A 21652-nucleotide genomic window follows, 5' to 3' on the forward strand; every position below is an offset into this window, starting at 1 on the left:
ATCTTTGCCATATTGAACAGTTTTTTCTGGACTATTCTATTGACATATTAACAGAAAATTTATTACTTTGTTAGATTAATATTTTCTTGCATGTATAATCATATACGACTCTTATGTGCATTTGTATTATATTTATACATAAACATTGTGTCTAATTTTGAACTCTGGATTATATAATATTTCTAAACACTTACGTTTTTTGCATAAAGAAAAAGAATAGTGTTTTATTTTTTTATTTAACTATTTTAATATTTTTCTTAAGATCTGTGCATACATTTAGAACAAAAGTCGAATTTTAAAAACTTGTTAATAATACAAAGTTCTTGATAGATTATTTATTTAAATATATACCGTAAGAATTGATGATAAAATATTTCTTAAGTTTAATTGTGCAATATAATTTATTCTGTCGTTATAATTATTGTATATTTTATTTGTAAACTTTATATATAAACGTTCGCATATTACATTCGTTTATTCGTGCCAGCGCGAAGGAGCGCGAAATACAACCGGTCGTTAGAATTAACATCGGGGATGGGAGGAGGCCAAAAACACTACCCCTCATAAAACTGCCGAACTTCAACGCGTCGTTAATAATTCTCGCGCAATCTGTAGCTCAATACACGTTCGAGCCTTAATCGGAAACTTCTCGCTATTTTTCTCGGCCGCCACCCTCGTTAAGACAATTTATATTCTTTTATCCTTTAATGCGACTCTCTCGACTGCACCCTCTCACACCCTCGTCGCGCGCGCACACGTTTGTGAGCCCCTCTTCTTCCCCACAACTTTTTCCATATTCCAATTAGGGATATTTCCCATTGATTTAAGGCCCCGGTCGTCGGAAGGCGAGCGAATATTAACGGCTTAACACCGCGATAAATTTACAGTGCCGATATGCCGCGGGTATATCTCTTCCCTCTCGACGATTCTAGGAACAGGGGGTAAAAAAAAAAAAAAAATTCCCCGGAGGAGAGCGACGTCAGGATCGCGCGCGCTTTTACGCGTACGCCGAGTACTTTACGAGTCGCAAAAACTCTCGTAACATTAATCACCTTGCTTATCCGAAATCGATAGTACGGAGGCTGCAAGTATGAGCTGGTCGCGCGTGTCACCGTCTGTTTACGAGTGTTTCTTTCGGCTCGTTTTTCTTTTGTCCCCTTTCCCGCGAAAGAGGAAAAAGTTATTTCGTCCCCGGGTTACACGCGACGATATATGGAAATTATGTATATGTACATAGATCTCTAAGAGAAATTGAAAACAATGTAAGTATCTTGCGTTCTCTCTCTCTTTGTAAGGATTTTCTTTTTTTTTTTTTACAATTAAAAAGAATTGCCAGGTCTTTGTATTTTAATTATAATGAAAAGTTCATTAATGATTTAATTAATGAAATGATATATATGTTGTCTGAAGGTTCTAATATAAATATAATATGCAATATATTTTAAATGTATTGCAATATATATTTAAATGATGCATTTTGATGTCATAATAATTAGTGTGGCTATCTGGGTATATATATTTACATTAAAGGAATGCAATAATATATATAGTTTTAAACATTTCAGAAGAAAAAAAGAATGTGTATTTGATAAGATGAATAATATTTTATAAATGCCGAATAAATATTATAAAAAGCGTGAATTATAGAATTCAAATTTGCATACAATGAAAATGCATATGCTGGAATATAAATTAAAATATTTCGAAAACCTGTTAAATTAGGCCATTCTTCTTTTATTTGTATTATAATTATAAATATTAATAATATGCATACATAGTTTATTGCATTATTCAATCATATATATGTATATACATAATTAGAAATATTTTATGAATATGGACAGTTGATACGGAATGAAAATGGTTGAGCTACTCTACTGAAAAATGACAAGTAGTTATGGTCAAAGTTTCGGCCGCCGTGACGTCATGCCGTCAGATGGCGCTGAAAGTGACTTTTGCGAGCGCGTATTGTGCATGTGTCATGTGTGTGAGAAGGATCTACGCTAAATAAATCGAAATATTCAGTGCTGTTGTCGGTGCTTCGACGTGTGCGTATTGTTGCAGTTAATTTACACCGAATTATACGCATGGTAAATATTTATTAACAATCTATTCATGATAGAAACTTATATTCCATACACGCAATAAAGCGTTCACTTTTCTCTTGAACTTTCAAAGCTCGACATTAACCTCGCAAAGTTTTTGTATCGAAAGTCTTGAGCATTATAATTTTGAAGTTTTTGAATTAAACATGCAAGCCTTTTTGCTCTAATGAATATTGCATATTTAATAGATATACGATATATATATTATTTCACACAGGATTCATTTCTGTTACTGTATTAATATGTGTGTACTTTCTTGCATTTTTACTTTATGACGCTTTATATATATCATAATGATTTATATAATTATGAGAAGTAATCATTATATAAATAGACAAAGTATGTATTGCAAGGATTTATGTGAGCGTGTGTATATATATATGTTCAGTTTTCCTTACTTTTCTTATTAACATATATATTAATTTAACATTTTTCTCGACTATTATATTTGTCATGCTATACATAGAATGAATAATTTATTGAATTATTAAATTACGCATACATAGAAATGTTTTATGAATATGAACTGTAGCAATTTAGATCAGAAATCATCGAGCTACTCTACTAGGAAAGAACCAGTAGTTATGGTCAAAGTTTTGTTTACCGTGACGTCATGCCGTCAGATGACGTTTAAAGTGACTCTTGTAAACGCGCATTGTGCATGTGTGTGTGAACGATCTACACTAAACAAATCGAAACATTTACAATTAGTTCGTGCTGTTGTCGGTGTTTCGACGGTGTATATTGTTGCAGTTAATCACACCGAATTATACGCATTTTTGGTAAATATATATTCATGATATAAACTTACTTCATACATAATAAAACATACCTATATTTTTCTTGAACGTCGACAGCTCGACATTACCCTCATTGCGAATTTTTGTATCGAAGGTTAGGTCTTGAGCATTATAATTTTGAATTTTTTTAATTAAACACACAAGCCTCTTTGCTCTAATAAATATTACATATTTAATAGGTATACAGTATATATTATTTCACACAAGATTCGTTTCTATTACTGGATTTTAATATGTGCGTATTTTTTTGCATTTTTACTTCGAAAAAATTGATATCATTTTTGCTTATGACGTTTTATATTTTATACATATAATTATAACATTATGAGAAATACTTGTTATATTTATAAATAAACAAAGTATGTATTGTAAGGATTTATGTGTGTGTGCATGTTTAGTTTTCTTTTTTTTCTTAATTTTCTTATATATTAATTTGACATTTAATTTGCTTGACTATTATATTTATCATGATACACATAGAATGAATAATTTATTGAATTATTAAATTATACGCATATATAAAAATAACTTATGAATATGAATTGTAGTAATTTAGAGCAGAAATCATCGAGCTACTCTACTAGGAAAGGACCAGTAGTTATGGTCAAGGTTTCGTCCGCCATAATTAGTAACGTCCGCTGCCTACAGATGGCGCACAAGTCGCTCCTCGTCGCGATCAAAATCGAAAGTTCCGTTGTGTTAGTGTGATTGTTGCTGCTCCGATGCGTGTTTCACTACGAATTACGTCGCTTAATCACGATTTACGTCGTATTTTTGGTAAATACTTAATATCGTTCATGTTAGGTCTTATTTCATACAATAGACTATTCTTTTAAATTTTGAAATCTCTGCATATGAACTTTTTGCGAGTTTTCGCAAGAGAACATCAAAGTGAAAATTCCGAACGGCTAAAGCAGCTATCTTGATTGTATAATAATAAATATTGCATTTAACAGATACGCGAATATATTATTATAATTCGAAAAAGAATAACATGCGGGATTTATTTCTAATCGTATGTACTGTATGATTAATGTATGTGTGTGTGTGTGTGTGTGTGTTCGTATCTACGTACATGCCTATATGTGTGTACTTTAATAGATATAGTAATAATTAATACATTTCATCGAGTCTCGTATATTTGTTTATTTAAATTAAAATTATATACAACAATTCACAAGAGACGATATCTACATGTTTAGTATTAATTTATTTTAATATTTATCTTTTTTACTAAATGTATTAATTACATCAAGCCAGCCGATTATTTCGGAAAAAAGAAAATTAATTTTCTGGCAAAATTAAAACATGAATATGTGATTAATTTTTTGTCTGCAAAAATTTTTTTTTAAATTTTAGAAAATTACATTTTTGTTATTCAAATCGTTTACGTCTTTATAATGAGCGATTAATTATGCATTAATGCTCTTCCTCCGTATATTCACGAACAGCAATCGCCGGAGCTAAGTCGCAAATAATTTCGCCAGACATTGTATGCGGCTTCATATAGCATAAATTACATTGTGTGTATATATATGTAGATTGCAGAATAACTGCTTTAATCAGAGTGCAGAGGTACCAATTAACTTCACGTTTAAAAGTGAAAATTATATGTAAGAATAATAAAAAAAAGAATTGATGTAACATATATATTTAAAAAAAATTTATTATTGCTATTATTATTATTCTAGAATTTTGTCGCAATTATGATCATATTGAAGACAAATTTCTGTTAATGCAATTAATTTGTATCATGTACTGATATAAATAATAATTTAAAATAAATACTAATATATTTTTTCATTTACAGATGTGATGAATGAGAAAAAAATGCACGGATTGGACAGTTTACTTAAGAACATGAAAACATCACTGGCGAGTGATTTACATATTTCAGTGAATCATCACTGGTGAGTGATTTCATATTTTTTGCCTCTTCCCAAGTTTTTTTACTTTATTTACATTATCGTACGACATTAATTCAACAAATGAATATACTGAATATATTTCTATTATCTATATTTTAGAATTTATAACTCTTAAAAAGAAAACATTTTAATCCTAAAATTTAATCCTAAAATTTATAGTAAAATAAAAACACATAAACCACTTAATTATGAACATTATATTTATTATCGTTAGCGTTAAAAAATCTATATTTATATTTCAATAATGTTTTACTCTAATTTTGTTACTTAAAATTAAACGAAATGAGCATGCATTAAGTAATTATTTTTCTTCAAAACTACAAAAAATTTTGATTAAATACAAACGTACTTATCATGTTAAAATAGTGAAAATAGTTAAAATGGTTTCAATACGCAAAATTAGAAATTATACATGCAATAATTGAAAAACGGATGGGAGAGGGTAAATGAAGTGAATGCATTATGAGATATACAATATAATTCTACAATTACCATAATACGTGTTCCATTTATTAAATTGGAGATATAATACACAAGCGATAGATAACACGTATGTATAATTTATACAATATTTTATACAGATTGTCTCTACCTCTTCAAATAACAATTTACCTAGGTTTACTGTACAGCAATGTGTGTTTTCGGATACTCGATAGACGTTACAAGAGACTTAGGATGCGCTTTAAGAAACGATCGTTCGATCGCAGCGCGTAAATTAGCGTTTCTCATTGTTCTTTTTTCTGTATTTATAAACATATCTTGATCAGCCTTTTGAATTCAGAGTTCTGCCAGTTTGCTAAATCTTTCTGAATATAGCGATAACGCTTATCAAGTTTTATGGTTCGTATTCTCGTCGCACGTTTGGCTAAAGATGGCAGACTAATGTATATAACTTTGCGTTTTAGTAATGATATTTTTCACAATCATTTTTTACATATTTTAGGATATGGAACTTTTTAAATTATTTTACAAAATTTGTTTGCACGTATATAAAAGTTTATATGAAGTAGAATTTTTTAATATTTAATAATCACATTATACAGACATGTAATTTTAATTACTTTAATAAAAATCGATAAAAATATTACACTTGGATAAATATATTCGCGATTAATTAAAATGTCTTTATATTTATTGATATATTATCTAGATATCTCCTTATACTTTCTTTTTAAATAAAGTTATTAAATCACATAATGAAGACTTCACAGCACGCATTAAAGTAAAGTAAAGCTTAGAATATTCTGTTAAAATAATATCTCTTTATACTAGGTAAATAAAACTTGGGATCAGGCAACCATATTTAGCACTAATCTGCGGCAAGAATACAAAAGGTTTGTCCTTTTTAGTTGCACTTTCTGTATTTTGTTTTTTTTTCTTTTTCTTTCTCTTTAAAGCCAGAATATACACCTATCTCATTTTAAATGCAGAAAATGTAAGAAAGTGCAGCTAGAAAAACAGAGCCAGAGTTATGAGTTTAGACGCACGCCACGTGCGATTTATTTGTGTGTATATGCTATATTCTTCTATATTTTTCTCAGCGGTTTTTTTATATTTTAGTCTACAATAGACGATATCTACTTATTTCACTTATGCGCCTAAACCGAACGCCGTATTAAATACGTTAGATATCACATTCACGTTTATCGTTTATCTACATAATATACAAAGTCCATTTTTTGTAGAATTTCTCGTCATGTATTTATTCGGGGATCTGTTCGATTTCATAAATTTTTTTTTTTTTATTATTTCTCGAATATCTCTTTGTTGTAGATTTCTGACTTTATCAAAATCTGCAGAGAAACAAAGCTATAAAACAATAATTATAATTGCCTTTATTTCTTGCAACATTTTTGATAACATAAATAAATATCCGTACGTAAAAGAAATAAAATTATATAAAAAAATTATTGAAATCATTTTCTAACAATTTTCAATTTTTTAAGCGAGAAAATGTCTTTAATGACTTTGCATAATTTTTAAATTTTTATGGAAAAATGAATATCTCTAGAAAATATTTTTTTTAACAGAAACAATTTACAATATCTTTATATATCGATAACAAAAAAGAGAGCAAAAGTCATATCGCGTCGACTTATTTTATAATATTTTATAAGTTACACGCATAATTAATTGAAAAAAATCATCATTTATTAAATTATTACTTCTGAATTATAATTTTTCAATACTGTTGAACACACGATCAGAAAATTGCAAGAAATTAATGGAAGAAATATATTTTCCTTTATTTTCTCAAATAGATAATGTCATATTTCAAGTAGCACATATGGGTGAGAAATCGAATGTTAAGTGGCACCGATCTGTCTTGTCATTTTCGTGAATCCTTAATATTGAAACGATGCTTCTCGATATACGGACCAATGAAACGCAGCGCAGGAAATAATTTCTTTGAATCCAACACATATTTATACATAAAATGACTTATTTAACCGAGAGAACAGTCTTCCCGCGCCATTTTCCCGAATGATAGTCGACTGGTTAGAATGGCGCACGGATTGCCGGGTCCTTGGATTTATGGTTATCCATTAAAACACCTCCTTGACGGGGGCTGACGTTACGTCGCCGTGCGTTGTTTGCCATATTTGCCGTGCGTTGTTTGTCGGATGGATAACAAAGCCCCAGCGACTAATCTGCCATCGCGTAAGCAGCTCGGCAAACCCTTCCTATCGATTCCTCCGTATGCTCTCGCAGCGACTAAATATGTACACGCGATCGAGAGATTTTGGGAACGATAACACGCGTCTGCCTCCCCCGTAGGGTGTTAACGGTATATATTTGGACGTGTCGCTATTTTCCTGTCAAACACGACGTGTAATTAGAGCAACGAAATTATCACGCGGTTATACACGTATGTCGAGTTAATTTCAACGTGACTCTCAGATTTTTATCGATAACTTATAAAAATGACGTTAATTTGTTATTGTATGCTATTTCTCGTGATAATCTCGTCGGAAAAAATAATTTTAGATACATAAATGTCGGCATTTAAAATGCAATATATCTGTCTAATGAATCAATTCCGATTATGTTAAAAGACTCATTTAATACACGCTAGATTCGTATTTATCTCTCGGGGCAAGGTAATCGTGAAGTATTACCGTAGTCACGAAAGCAAGCCCAGTTTATGATAATAAATTGGTGTCGTAACTGCTCGCGATTAATTAGAGTTTCTCGGGTCGACAACCGCGCGATCGTCCTTTATTCGTACTTTAGTTTCAGACCGAGCGACTCTTCAGAATTTCGGGACCAGCGATATTTGATTGTGAAACAGCGACAAATTCATAGACTTTATCATTGATACTTAAAAACTGTCATATCAATCGCTCAAATCCATTTTAATGATATATATATGTATAGTTTCGGATTCAAATGATCACCGGATGGCAAAATAATCAATTTTTTTATTCGGCCTCCTTTTGAGAAATTTCTTTCCTCATTCATTCACGACTTTTCTTAATTAATTCGAGAGAGAATAAACAAATGTGGAATATATTTTGCTTTACACATTAATTTATATAGCGCTCAATTCCAATATAAATAATTATTCTTTGGTTAACGTTTAGTCAAAATCGAGCCGCCAGTTCTTGAGCACTCGCAAAATTCGCCGTTGACAAAATGGTCGCGCATTCGCAATATTTCGAAGCCGATCGAAGTATCCGTTCGAATCGGTCGAAATGATGACGGTATCGCCATAAAGATCTAATATTCGCTTCGAGAAGTCATGACTATCCTGGACTACAACGGCAGAATTGCGAAACGCGAAGATTAGATACATCAGGCATCCCGCAAAATTCGCGCGCTTCTCCCGGCCGCGAACTCCTCAATAATTTTACGAAAAATCAATCTTTAGGAAAGACTAGGGGGGATGATAATTGAAAACTTTTAATCGAAAAATCCAAGTATAAAATCCGATCTCGAATTTAATCGGAGAGAAGATATACACCCCTTCTCTCTTTATTTCTTGATAAATCTTTTTTAATTATCTTCCGCGCTTATAATTCAACAAGAATCGACTCCACGCGGCGTCTCAATTATTCTCTCCGCGATCTCCGCTGGTCTATTGAATTTTTTAAGATCGTCTCTCGCGTGCTTCCCGGACATGTCCCGTACATCACTTGCGATGCCGCGTTAAGCGTCCGGCTAAATCACGAAGAAGGACACGCGGACGCACACATTCACGCACGCGTATATGTCTCTCCCTCTTTTTTCCTCTCTCTCTCTCTCTCTCAGTCGTTCCGCGATCATCCGCGAGCCGACACACGCGCGTTGTTCTCCGAACAAGCCGCGAGGAATCCTCCGGTACGCGCCGCCCTCTGGGCCACGCCTTATCCTTCTCCTCCTGCATCCCTCTTTTCCCTTTTTTCGCATCCCCGCGTGTCACCCCCGCCGTCCCTCGGCGGTTCTCAATGCCTGTACTGCTGTTCCAGCTCCCTTCGCAGCCTCTTCGCGGCGGTTTCGCCGCCGGAGCCGCCGCCGCCGGAGCCGCCGCCGCTACCACCATCGGTTTCCGCGTCGCTGCAGCCGTCCTCACCCTCGGCGACGACGCCCTCGACCTCCTCCTGCCGCCGTTTCGCCGTCGCCATCTCCGCCGCGTGCTTCTTCCGCCACTTTGTCCGCCGGTTCTGGAACCACACCTGAAAATCGGAACGGAGCGTCAGCGGATTTTTATATTCTTCGATGCACGGTTAAGAGATCGCGTTTGACATTTAACTCAATTATGATTTTTAATGTGGTATTGTATTAATTGAATATTCTTGTTTCTTTATTGCTTGCAAAGCGATGAGAGTGGAATGAAGCGGAGCGCAAGATTTTTCAATAAAAAATTCCATGTTTCTGAAATTATGAACGTAAGGTAACAAGATAGAATTAGTTGATTTTCTCATAATTCGAAAATAATAATAAGCGCTAAATTTGCAAATACGATTAGTTCGATTTCCGAGGAGCGAGCCGAAATAACCTTCGAAATAAAAAATCTTCACGCGGATTGAGCAGCGAATGATCGAAACTAATATCGCTCGCTCGCGGTCTCTCAATTAATACGCGAGCCTCGACTCTAGCGGGCGTCTATAACATTTGAATTAACGGGTCCCGGAGAAAATTCATCGGCGACCAGCCTCCCACGGGGACTCAAAGGGGGTAACGGCGCTAACTTAAGGTGCCCCTCCGCACCTATAAAGCTCGAGATACATAGTAGGAGTCTGTGTCCCCACAACAATGTATTTAATTAACGTAACGGGTGTCAGGGGAGCACGGGGGAGCTTCACCGTAGCGCGATTGCACCCACAAACCACCCCCGATCCATGCCAGCCCATGTGGCCCCGCTAAACTCCTCCTTCTCCTTCTCCCTCCCAGTCACCCTCCTCCCCTCGTTGCCGCCGCCACCGCCGCTTTTCCGTATCCAACCCCAATCCGCAGGCTTGTTCAATGGCCGCCAAGTCGAGAGCTTAAATTAAAGATATAAGCGTCTCGGCGAGCGAGCGCGAGCGCGAAGCGGTAAACGAATTAAAAAGTAAACGGCCAGCCGTAAAAGTTAATGGCTGTTCGGATGAAAATTAAAATACTCGAGGAATTAAGATAACGGAGAGGCAGGCGAATGGACAATCTGCAGGGATTGACTGCAGGCAAGCGTTGGACGTAAAAAAGCAGTTCGGCCCGGCAACGAAAGTCCAATTTGTATTTCATGTCTTCATCAAGGAAGGAAGAGAGAGAAAGGGAGAAAAAGGGAAGAGATAGAGGATAGAGGAAAGCGAGAGAAAAAAATTAGGCAGCGCTAAATTTAGTCGCTTGATAAACGAAAGACTTCGATTATTTTATTCAAACTAAATGGAAGCCTATAAATTCTAAAGAATCTTTCTTCGTTCGTAACGAATTCTTCTATTATTTTTTAAAGGATTTTTCTTTTTGATGTGACATATAGAGATATCATCGATAAGTATAGATTTATATATATTAATTATTATTGAAGGAAGAGAATATTTTTGAGACGCACTAATTCATATAATGTTTATAAAGTATTGTATTCTTCAAAATATATATATACAAATATTTTTTTTTTTTTGATGGGGGGATAGATGTGGCTATATGCAATTGTGATAAACAAGCTCCTCCCGTCCGCGAGGATTCCCAATTTCTGAGATATCGTTCAATGGATCGGAGCGAAACTGAGGACAATCAAAATTGATGCTAAGTTTATCGAACTCTCCCTCGGGATCGCGTGCGCGCGAACCGACCTAGTTTCTCCCTATTAGTATCGACCCTGTTTACTTTACTAAACAAACTTTAAAGACGATAAAGCATTTTTATAGTTACTACATCCTTCTTAAATTCAAATGCGACATTTTGCTTTTCCAGAAACGCGCGAATGTTGTAAATAAGGAATACTATTATATCCTTTTTTTTTCGAAATACATAGAAAAAAAGGAATCCTTGATTCAAGTATATTTTTATTCTTGAACGCTATTTGATTGATTTAAGCATAGAATGCTCTTTGTAATCACAAATTTTCATTTGCCTTAATAATAAAATAAGTTTGTGTGAAGTATATTTTATCCTTAAGATATATTCTTGTTTTAAAAATCGCATATGGTAAAAACAAACTTGGTCACATTTGAACTAACAATTATTATATATATTTGAAAGTACCGCTTATATCCGATACTCACTTGTCACTTGTCCTTACAATATTTATAAGTAAATTTCAGCTTCAACCAAGAATATTTTGCACTTTGTTTTAAGGATAAATTATTCTTTATCCAAAATTATTTATATTTGGCGCTATTATAAGGATAAAATATACTTGAATCAAGGCATATTTGCATTTTTTCAAGAATACTGCTTTTTCTGTGATTAATTGCTTGGTAAAATATACATTTTATTAGAATTACGCAATATTTATAAAATGATAGAAAAAATAGTAGTAGTCAGTTTCTATTTCATTTTGTTTCCATCCCAAAATACATATTATATTTAAAAAAATACAAGTTTATTGAAATTTCGACCTAACTGGCCAGTACAATTTAATTAGAAACACTACGTTTCGACCCTTAGGTACGGGTCCTTTTCAAGTGTAACTTTCAAGATGTTGATTCGACAGCAGTAAAATTACTCACTGAAAGTTACACTTGAAAAGGACCTAAGGGTCGAAACGTAGCGTTTCTAATTAAATTGTACTGGCCAGTTAGGTCGCAATTTCAATAAATTTGTATGGTTTTACTCATCACTGGCGACTTCATTAATTTTATCGTTATTTAAAAAAATGTTTTTTAAACATATCATATTATATAAATATATTTTAATTGGATAACTCAATGCTCTAACATTTCTATTATCGCATCGTTTGAAAAATTACAGTAGTGACATACATAAAGATATAAAGATTTCTGGGCGATTTAGCGTTGAAAGGATGAGAAGTCGGCGATTCGCAATCGCGATTCGACCTTTCTCGACAAAACGATGAAAAACCGATTTGGGGATGCAACCGCAAAGCCTTTCCGATCATTATTCTTTAAATCGTCACGACTGATACAGTGCGAAAATGTAAATGCAAAGGAAGTCTCGGTCGGGACTCATCCATCTTGTTTTTGAACGCATTAGTCACGCGCACATTGCGAAACGGGGAGAATCGGTGGTCGCCTGATTTTCCCCTTTTTTCATCCCCCTTCCACCCCCCACCTTGTTCCCTCGTCGTCGACGCTGCGCGTCGTCCTCTCACAACTGTTCGATTTATTAAATCAGGATTATCTAAGCCCATTACATTGTGTCCCGCGTAGAGCTAGATACAAAACCGCATTTGTAACTCGCGTAAAGCTCTTATAGGGCGGCACTGATTTCCGCGGTCGTCCACCTACCCTCCACCTCATCTCCCTCCGTCTATAACAGATAATACCGATAGCATCTGATCTCGTCGTTGATATCGCCGCCGGGACAATTTATTATGCGAAAGATTACGGTGCTGTGACTCACTTCTCGCCCTCGGCGGGGTGAAATTCGCGCGGCCAAAATTCTCGTTCGAGTCGAAACTCTATGGCAAGATCATCTTAAAACTGAATGGTTTAGATAAGTGTAAATAATTAGCGTAAATAGAAAACCATGTATATCTGATTCAATTATTTAAGGAATTTTACCATATTTGTAGCCTATGTTATTTTTATATTTTAATTACGCTAATAATTTTTCTTAATATTATATTTTCTGGTAATTTGGAGAATGAGATATGTGATATTTATTCGACATTCTTTATATTTTATATTATAACAATCTCCTTAAAATTATTTTATTAGACAGTTTATATCTTATATCGAGAATTTCTCTAGTAATAAATGTATTTCGATAAGCATAATTAATCTGTCGATTAAAATATTCTTTAAATGTTTAATTTCAAAGGAACATAATTTTCATACGTTTATCAATTTGGAAATTTAGTCTTATAATGATGATAAAGAATGACAATAGAAATAATCGATAAAAACTGGCGAATAAAATGTAGCAGGAGAAAAATAGAACATTTAAAGCAGACGCTTAAAGAAAATGGATTGAAAAAGAAACAAGGAGCGTAAGATGGTGCAAAACATAGGTGTAGGTAAAAATTAGGGAAAACTCAGAGAGAAAGAGAGACTCCGAAATGAGCAAAATTGGGACATTATATGGAAAGGGAAACGAGGGAGGAACGAGAGATAAATTAGGAGGTTGCGAGAGAGAGAGAGAGATAAAGAGAGAAAGGTAGAGCTGGGAAAGAATTATGATTAGGAACGGATTTTGATGTAAATGTGTGGCAAGAAAAGAAAATTGCGAATTGCAGTTACAAAATGCCTCTTTTTCTCGATTCACATTCGCGGATATTCATTGCGAAATATCATCAACAAAAAAGACATTAAATTTGTCTTCCGTCGTTATTTATAAAACATGAATTATATATTAATTATGCAAATAAGATTCTGAACAAAAGTAACAAATTCTAATAAATTCACAAAAAAAATTATATATTAAATAAGCTGTTAAAATACTTGAGAGCTAATTATACAATTAAAAACTATTTACAAAGTTTTGTCAATGTTAAAATTATTTAGTAATATGATATAGATTTATTTATTTTTATAAATATATAATTATAATATAATTAATATTAAATTATATATCAAACAATTATTAAAGTTAGTGAATTATAATTGAGTAGATTGTGTCAGAACGAAAAACGACATTACCAATAAATGAAAATTTAATTGATTTTTCGCGGGAAGCGAATCGTGCTTAAATGGAGCACTTTCGCGTTCTCGAGGATTCTCGCTGATTGCCAAAAAGTCAATTAATCGGAAACGTTGCCAGAAATACTTCCAATCGATTGAGTTACGGTATTAAAAGAACGACGAGCGGAACGAACGAACGAATAAGAGAAATGCATCTTAGCAGTTAAAAATCAAGAGAGAGAAGAAAAGAGAAGAAAAATTACGTATATTCTCTATTTCTTCTACATTCAGAATAAATGCATATTGTTAATGGCTTGCCACGCTTATTTACTAGTTATCACAATAGTTTTGCTAATGATCTAAAAATAAATGCACTAATCTTTTTTAGGTATTTGTAACGTTTTCAATAATTTTATTATATAGTCTACATATAATTGTGCTAATTATTTTTTATTTAATAGGCAGTCTAAAAATATTTATGTTAATTACATGCAGTTTTTGTGCAATCTTGGCTTTAACTTAATTAAACGTGTGTGTAAAGCTGGCGTCTGATCTCGTAGAAACTGATTAAGAATTTTGGTTTTATTTTTAATAATTCTAGAATTGATAGTTTAAATAGTTCTGGCCAAGCAACGAAAATGCCTTGGAATAAACTGAGATTTTACGCAGCATCTTACTTTGTCCTACGGCATTTTTTTTATCAGTAATTACCAAGATTAAAAATATTTATAGTTCTACATGAATTCTAAAAAGAGTTGTTCTGCCTTCTAAAAGCAAAAAAATATTAATATTAATTAAGTTGAAATAAAAACAACAAAAGGATATTTATAGATATTGTGATGAGACGCCAGTCGATTTTCGAGAATTATTTTAAAGCTGTATTTTTTCGAACGAATTTTCTTTGAGTTTTAAATAGTTATTAATATTAAGTCAAGTATAGTATCGCGCGCGCCATTAGAATGAAGTTGCCGATGTTTGTAGAATAGCGAATAGCTTCAGCCATTATCGAAACACCGCGAGTACCAGGTAATTTGAGTTGCGTCCCGTTGAGATTAATTAGTAAGCATAATCGTTTCTAACTTTTGTACTCTAATATTCATCGATCGCATATTATAATTCCAACATTTATATGTAGTCGTAATTATTCTAAACGCATATTTTGCGAGAAATTCGATGCAAAATCTATGCCAATAATCAATATAATCCAACCTGACCTGCTCTGTTTTCTCTAATATATATGTATTTTATTTGTTACAGATAGCATTGCTGATAAGCTGCGCGCGAGCTTGCGAGATTCTCGAATGAACGTCACTTCGTGCGATTAGTCGCATCATTTTCTCTCATTGTGTAATGTACGCGAAATACGCGTGGGATTCACGCGTCGTGTCGGGAGTGCCGCATAAAGTGTCGCGTGTCGGGAGTGCCGTGTAAAGTTTCGCGTATCGGGAGTGCCGTATAAAGTGTTGGGCGATCGTAATTATTCGTATTTTCGCGAATATCGCGAGTGCTATATACAAAGGACCAAGAGAGGAGGAGGAGGCCTGGAGAGGTATCGGGCGACGACGGAGCAACTGCAAGGTATGCAAAATAAATATATAATAACATTTTTTAAGAAACAAATAATTTTTGTTATATTTAAATATCTCTATATATGTGTGTATTTAATTTGTTATTACAGGTAAGTCTTACTGATTAGCTGCGGGCGAGTTTAACTGCAAGATCCTCCAGTACTAAACGGACGTCCCTTCGTGTGATTATAAATGCCGCATCGTTTTTTCTCATTGTACGCAATGTACGCGAAATGTGCATGCGATTCACGCATCGATTCACGCATCGCGTCGGGAGTGCCGTGTAAAGCGTCGCCCATCGGGAGTGCCGTATAAAGTTTCGCATATCGGGAGTGCCGTGTAAAGTGTCGCGCGATCGTAATTATTCGTATTTTCGCGAATGTCGTGAGTGCTACGAAGGACCAAAAGAGGAGGAGGAGGCCCGGGGAGGCATCGGGCAACAGCGGGGCAACTGTGAGGTATGCAAAATAAAAAATTTTTTCTGAACTGCATTATAAGATATTCGATTGTTTCCAAGCTTTCAAAAGACTCGTATACACACACACACAAATAATAAAATATATTCATAATTTTAATATTTTGTTTTCAGATCAATGTACTAGCTGTGTGCTACAACTTCAATATTGCGTACGTATCGGTGAGTTAGAAATTGTTTATTTTATAATATTTCTATAGCGTTGTATAAATTATGGTATCTCATTTCGTGGATACTTATAAATAATTAAAAGTTCCAGCTTTATTTTCAATAGTTTCTAAAGTTCTTGATACTTTAAACAGCATCTCACTTTATCCTACGTCATTTTTCTTATCAGTTCAATTATCAGAACTTAAAAAAAATTATAGTTCTACATGTTTGAAAAAGAGTTCTGTCTTTTAAAAACAAAAAAATATTGATTAAATTAAAGGCAACGGATAACTATATCTATAGATATTGAGATGAGACACCAGCTTCACGTACCCTAATTAAAGCCAAGAAAACCTTAAACTCTTCATTTTATACTTTATTAATGGGCGATCGATTGTATCATCCAGAGATACGCAAGATCGACCAATGTCCCTGTCGTTTTCACGTCGATGAGGAAACGTCATTCCCGTAAACTTTTTTCTAAAATTCATATTCGCATTTGGCGCGTAAAAAAGGTGCACCGGAGCTTAAAAATTTATCGACGGCTCTTTTGAATAATAAGCGAGCCGACCAATGACGTGGAAAACTTTCGAGTAAATGTCACACATGACTCCGCACGCATCGTTAAGCATCACCAGCCCCAGACGCGTTTAACTGAATTTTATCCTTATAACTCTTTCTCACACATTTTTCGTATGTGAGTGATTTTTGTGATTGATTTTATATTTCGATAATTGTAATATATGAAATGTGATATTCTGTCTTATTAATTAGGGAAATCAATGCGTTATTATTGATTTGATATAATCATGTTGCTGTGAAAAAGAACCATAAATATATTTGCAGATAGAAATGACATTTAATAAAACGAATACGCTATAGTCTTAGTATTTGTTTGTGTTTACAAACTTATTAATCAGATTACAATCAAGACATTTTATGCTAGCAGGATACCATTTCACGTGAAATGTGCGCAATGACATTTATTAATTTTGTTTACTAAACTAACTAAATATCTCATATATAAGATAACGAGAAACAGAAGTTTTAATAACTTTTTTTGCGACGACATTGGGTCCCGCGACGGAAAAACGTGGCTTTTGCCTTTTGTCATGTTGATGCACGTGGTATGATAGTATCCGTGATGCAAACAAAACTATTGAGCCTCGACCGATGCCCTTTAACGCATTGACTGCTCGGGCTTCTTTTAGTATAAAATTTGCATTTACGCCATATGGCGTGACGCGACAGCCTATTTGTAACCCACCGACCGGGGTGGAGTAACGAGAACTCCTAAATGCCATCAAACCGAGAGTGTTAACCGCCGCAGGCTCGATATTTGTGTCACATGTTACATTAGCTTTGTCGTAAAGCAGGTCGACGATAGTAAGCACGAGTTTCTGTCGATTTGTCAAAAATGTAGAGTGACTAATTAAACGGATGATAATTATGAAATTATACATGTATATTTACGATTGACACGAAAAAAGAACTATATCTTTTTTATTATATTATCTTTGCTTATAATATTTTACGTTGCCATTTTTCATTTAATATTATAAATAAAATATAACATTATAATAGTTTATCATAATATATATTACTCTCTCTCTCTATAATCCTTTTCTCATAATATCTTTATAATTCACATTCTTTAGCATTACTAGAAATATCCTTGATTTATCTACATTATATGTTTTAATATTTAAACAACAAAAATTTACAAGTATATAATTATTATATATTATATATTCTACTACAATTCAACAAGATTACACAAGTAATGATATATATATATATTCATGCATTCTACAGGATCGGAAAGGATTCTCTCACGCACCCCCCGAGTGATTTGAGCCACACGGGTGTCGCGAATCGCGAATCGCGGCCGCGATTTCGCGTCGTCAATCGGTTCGGAGTAATCCACGGTTCGCAATATTACAGAGTGCCGGGAGCAGAATGTTTCTTCGAGTAATAAGTAATGCGATCTCTTCGCGGGTATGGCCGCGCAAGAGGAGAGGGTTGGGGGGAGGAGAAAGGGTGGGGGATGTTCGGACGACGAAGGGTAGTTGGCTTGCCGGCGATAATGCGCTCCTCTGTATTCCGTTGCCGTAGCGCTTCCCCATATCGATATGTTTCCTCTCCCTCTCGTTCCTCCCTTCCCTCCCTACCCCCCTTCCTCCCGCGACACCCCCTACAACCCCCGACCACCCATTTGGCCTCGCTCGGAGATCAAATGGCTTCACCGATTCGCGTTATCCCCAATATTCTATTTTTATTTCGGAATCAAATTTCACGGCGGCCGTCGCGATCCCGACGAATTTTTACGACTCTTTCTTTCTCTCTCTCTCTCTCTCTCTTTCTCGGCAAAGAGAACATTGATGGAAATCTTCTGCTCTCGGAAAACTCTCGTCGAGGCGATTTGATCTTGATATTCGCGACGCGGTTATGGAGTAACATTATGAGATCTAATGGCGCGTTGAAATGAAATAAGCAGGTCGTGATATTATTTATGTCTCAACAGACGCATCGAACAAACTTTTTGCACTTTTGCATTTCATTCTTGTTATGCTACATTGAAAACTCTAAAGAAATATATAAATATTATTTATAATTAGTTTGTAAAATTGACTTTTGATATCAGATTTACTCGCGTATGCTTTTTTTTCATGGATTTTCGCAAAAGAATTTTCTCGTTAGAACAGCTGCTCTTAATTCTTCAAGATATACTCTCCCGCTCGCTGTACGTCTTAATAGCGCATAGAATTGTTTCTCTCGTTTATGTTATCGTCCCCATCGAGATGCTCCTGCGTTTATTAAAATGCTCCCTATTTAATTTCCACGTGGCGTGTCTTCGCGTTTGAAATATCTTTTGGTTAAAAAAACTCTGCCGGTTCAAATGTATAAAAGAGATGATTTTTTACCAGGATCTTACTATCATTTTACCGTCATTGTTTATTGTCATTTAGTTTGCATATTGCGATAGATATATCGTTAACAAAATTTTTCTTCTATACAAAAAATAAATTTGAATGAAAAAATCTTACATTTTATTTCTTTACTTGTCTCATTTGTAAAGTCATGTTTCACGAGTCGAAAAATGATAAAAAAAAAGTATTCATATTTTATCATTTGAAATCGTCGCTATGATTCGCTTCGTTGAAAATCCTCTCTAACAATAAGCTATAAGTATTCAGTGGTCGTCATCATCGATCTGCGGAGATGATGTAAATGCGATTCGAAAATTTATCGTTATCGTCTGTTTGCGGTTGTAAACGCTTGCTCGATCCTTCTTATAAAATCCTCGAAAAAATGCTTCTGCGCCCTACAGGGGGAAAAATTGTAGCAGTTTAAAAGAATCTAATAATCCTCCTTCACCGTCATCGTGAAAAGAAATATAACGGGGGAATATTAATATATAGTATATATGTATGATGATACATTGATCAAGTCTGGTCGGGGGACTTTTTTCGATGATTTCGAGGAGCAAAATTTCCATTCATCGAACTCGAAGAAATATTTTATTAGTAAAATATTTATTTATTAAATATTTTAATAAATAAATATTTTATTAATAAAATATAAAATTGTTTCACAAGAAACGAGAGATTCCTCTCTCTTTCTCTTCTCAATAGTTGTACTCTTGACTGACTTCGAATTAACTTTTTGCAAATACGGAATGTACAACTCTAATCCGAATTTCCGGAAACGTATATATATATATATATATATATATATATATATATATATGTGTGTGTGTGTGTGTGTGTGTGTGCGTGACACGTGTATGCAAAGGAGCGATATATGTCAACGCACGGCGTTGCTAATTTCGACAAGAAACGCATTATGTGGAATATCTTTAGACGTTTGAACACGAGCAGTCAACTGACTCGATGATGAACACGTTAATCTCCGAATATAGCGAAACGATCTTCCTCATATAGTAAATAAACACTTCATATATGTTTCTTACGTATGTTAATAATTTTGCTTTTAAAATTATAAAGAGATATACATAATGTGAATTATGCGTAATGCATTTTACGCATAAAATTGTAAAACACATTGAAATGCAGATATGAATATACGTCTACTCAATATATTTTTTAATTTATTAAAATCTAAATGAAAGTCTTTTAATGTATTAATTATTAAAGTCTTATTACTGCTTAGCTATCCCGTAATTTATTTGATATTAAAATATCGAGTTATTGAGTTAATGCTGCAATTTTATTATATCTTTTTTAATTAATTTTTTTTCTTGGAATAAAAATTAGAATTAGAAATTGGTCTTAAACATTCTTATTTTTCTATCTGTTATTTCTCATATAAATTGAATTTAATTGGTTTTATATATATATATAAATATATTAAAATAAAACCCCTACATTTTTCCGGTATTTCATATTTTTATCACGAGCGACGCATTTACCACCGCATTTTATTTCGAAAAGCTACAAGTACGAAAGCATCGAGACACACAGTGTGCATTTCGAAAATAGCTTTCATCGTATGCGAGCGATATGACGCCATCGGAAAGCAATTACCGCGTGCATAATCGCAACAGCGACGCACGTCCGGTTTATCAAATCATTCGGATCATCGAGACGATTTCTCGATTTCGCGATAATCGAGCGAACGTAGTGCGAACACTTGGTGTTTCGCGAGCGAGTTATTCCACTTTCCTGGCATCGGTATCGAAATATTGGACCCCCGGCAAAAAGGCTCTTAATAATTTCCCGAGGTCGGCCCATACAATTACGCGGCCCATAAAACATAATGGCGTCTCGGGCGCCCGTGTATACACCCCGATATAATTCCGAGCCGGCGATCACGACGAGATCGTTCCTCCGAGCAGGGTCGGAAGGAACGGAGAAGAAGCGAGAGGAAAAGGGAGATGGATGAAGTAAGGTGAGATGAACAGAGAAATAAGAGAGGAGAGAGAGAGAGAGAGAGCAACAGCAGCCACAGGAAGGTGGCTGGCAGGTTTGGCCGAAAAATAAAGTCGGTATCGAGAAGGAGAGAGAAAGAGCCGAGCCGGTGGAATCGCGCGGGCATTATGGAGTCAAGTACATGTGGGCCAATTTCGAGGGTACGCGAGATGTGGTATGGTACGGGGTACGGCACGGCGCACTGATGGTAGGTGGGAGGTGAATGAAGGGAACGCCGCCTGCTGCCGTGATTTATCACGCCACGCCGCGCACCGCTTCGCGTACATATACCGCCATGATGATACATTGCGGAGGAGATGTGGGACGGAAGGGAGCGAGAGCGAGAGAGAGAGAGAGAGAGAGGTCTTCCGCCTCGTACTAATTGACGTCATCGATATTGGTATCCGTCGACGAGCAGATTACTCCGCCGTAAACAACTCGGTCCAAACCCGCCTCGCCGGTCCCCTTCGGTAGCCGCGCGTTCTGTTTGGA

The 21652-nt window shown here is 34.8% G+C and overlaps 1 protein-coding gene across 1 annotated transcript in view; it reads right to left on the bottom strand.

Moving 5' to 3' along the window:
* Nucleotides 1-6899: 6899 nt before the first annotated feature.
* The window catches only part of HGTX (HGTX homeodomain transcription factor), a 41467-nt gene continuing 26714 nt past the window's right edge, over nucleotides 6900-21652 (bottom strand). The window contains exon 4 of the mRNA XM_029299709.2: nucleotides 6900-9488. Within this exon, the coding sequence (XP_029155542.1) occupies nucleotides 9258-9488 (231 nt within the window). The 3' untranslated portion in view covers nucleotides 6900-9257. The remainder of the gene's footprint in view (nucleotides 9489-21652) is intronic.

This window comes from Nylanderia fulva, unplaced genomic scaffold (genome assembly GCF_048542155.1).
Source record: "Nylanderia fulva isolate GAGA-0341 unplaced genomic scaffold, ASM4854215v1 Scaffold1, whole genome shotgun sequence".
Taxonomy (NCBI): Eukaryota; Metazoa; Arthropoda; class Insecta; order Hymenoptera; family Formicidae; genus Nylanderia; species Nylanderia fulva.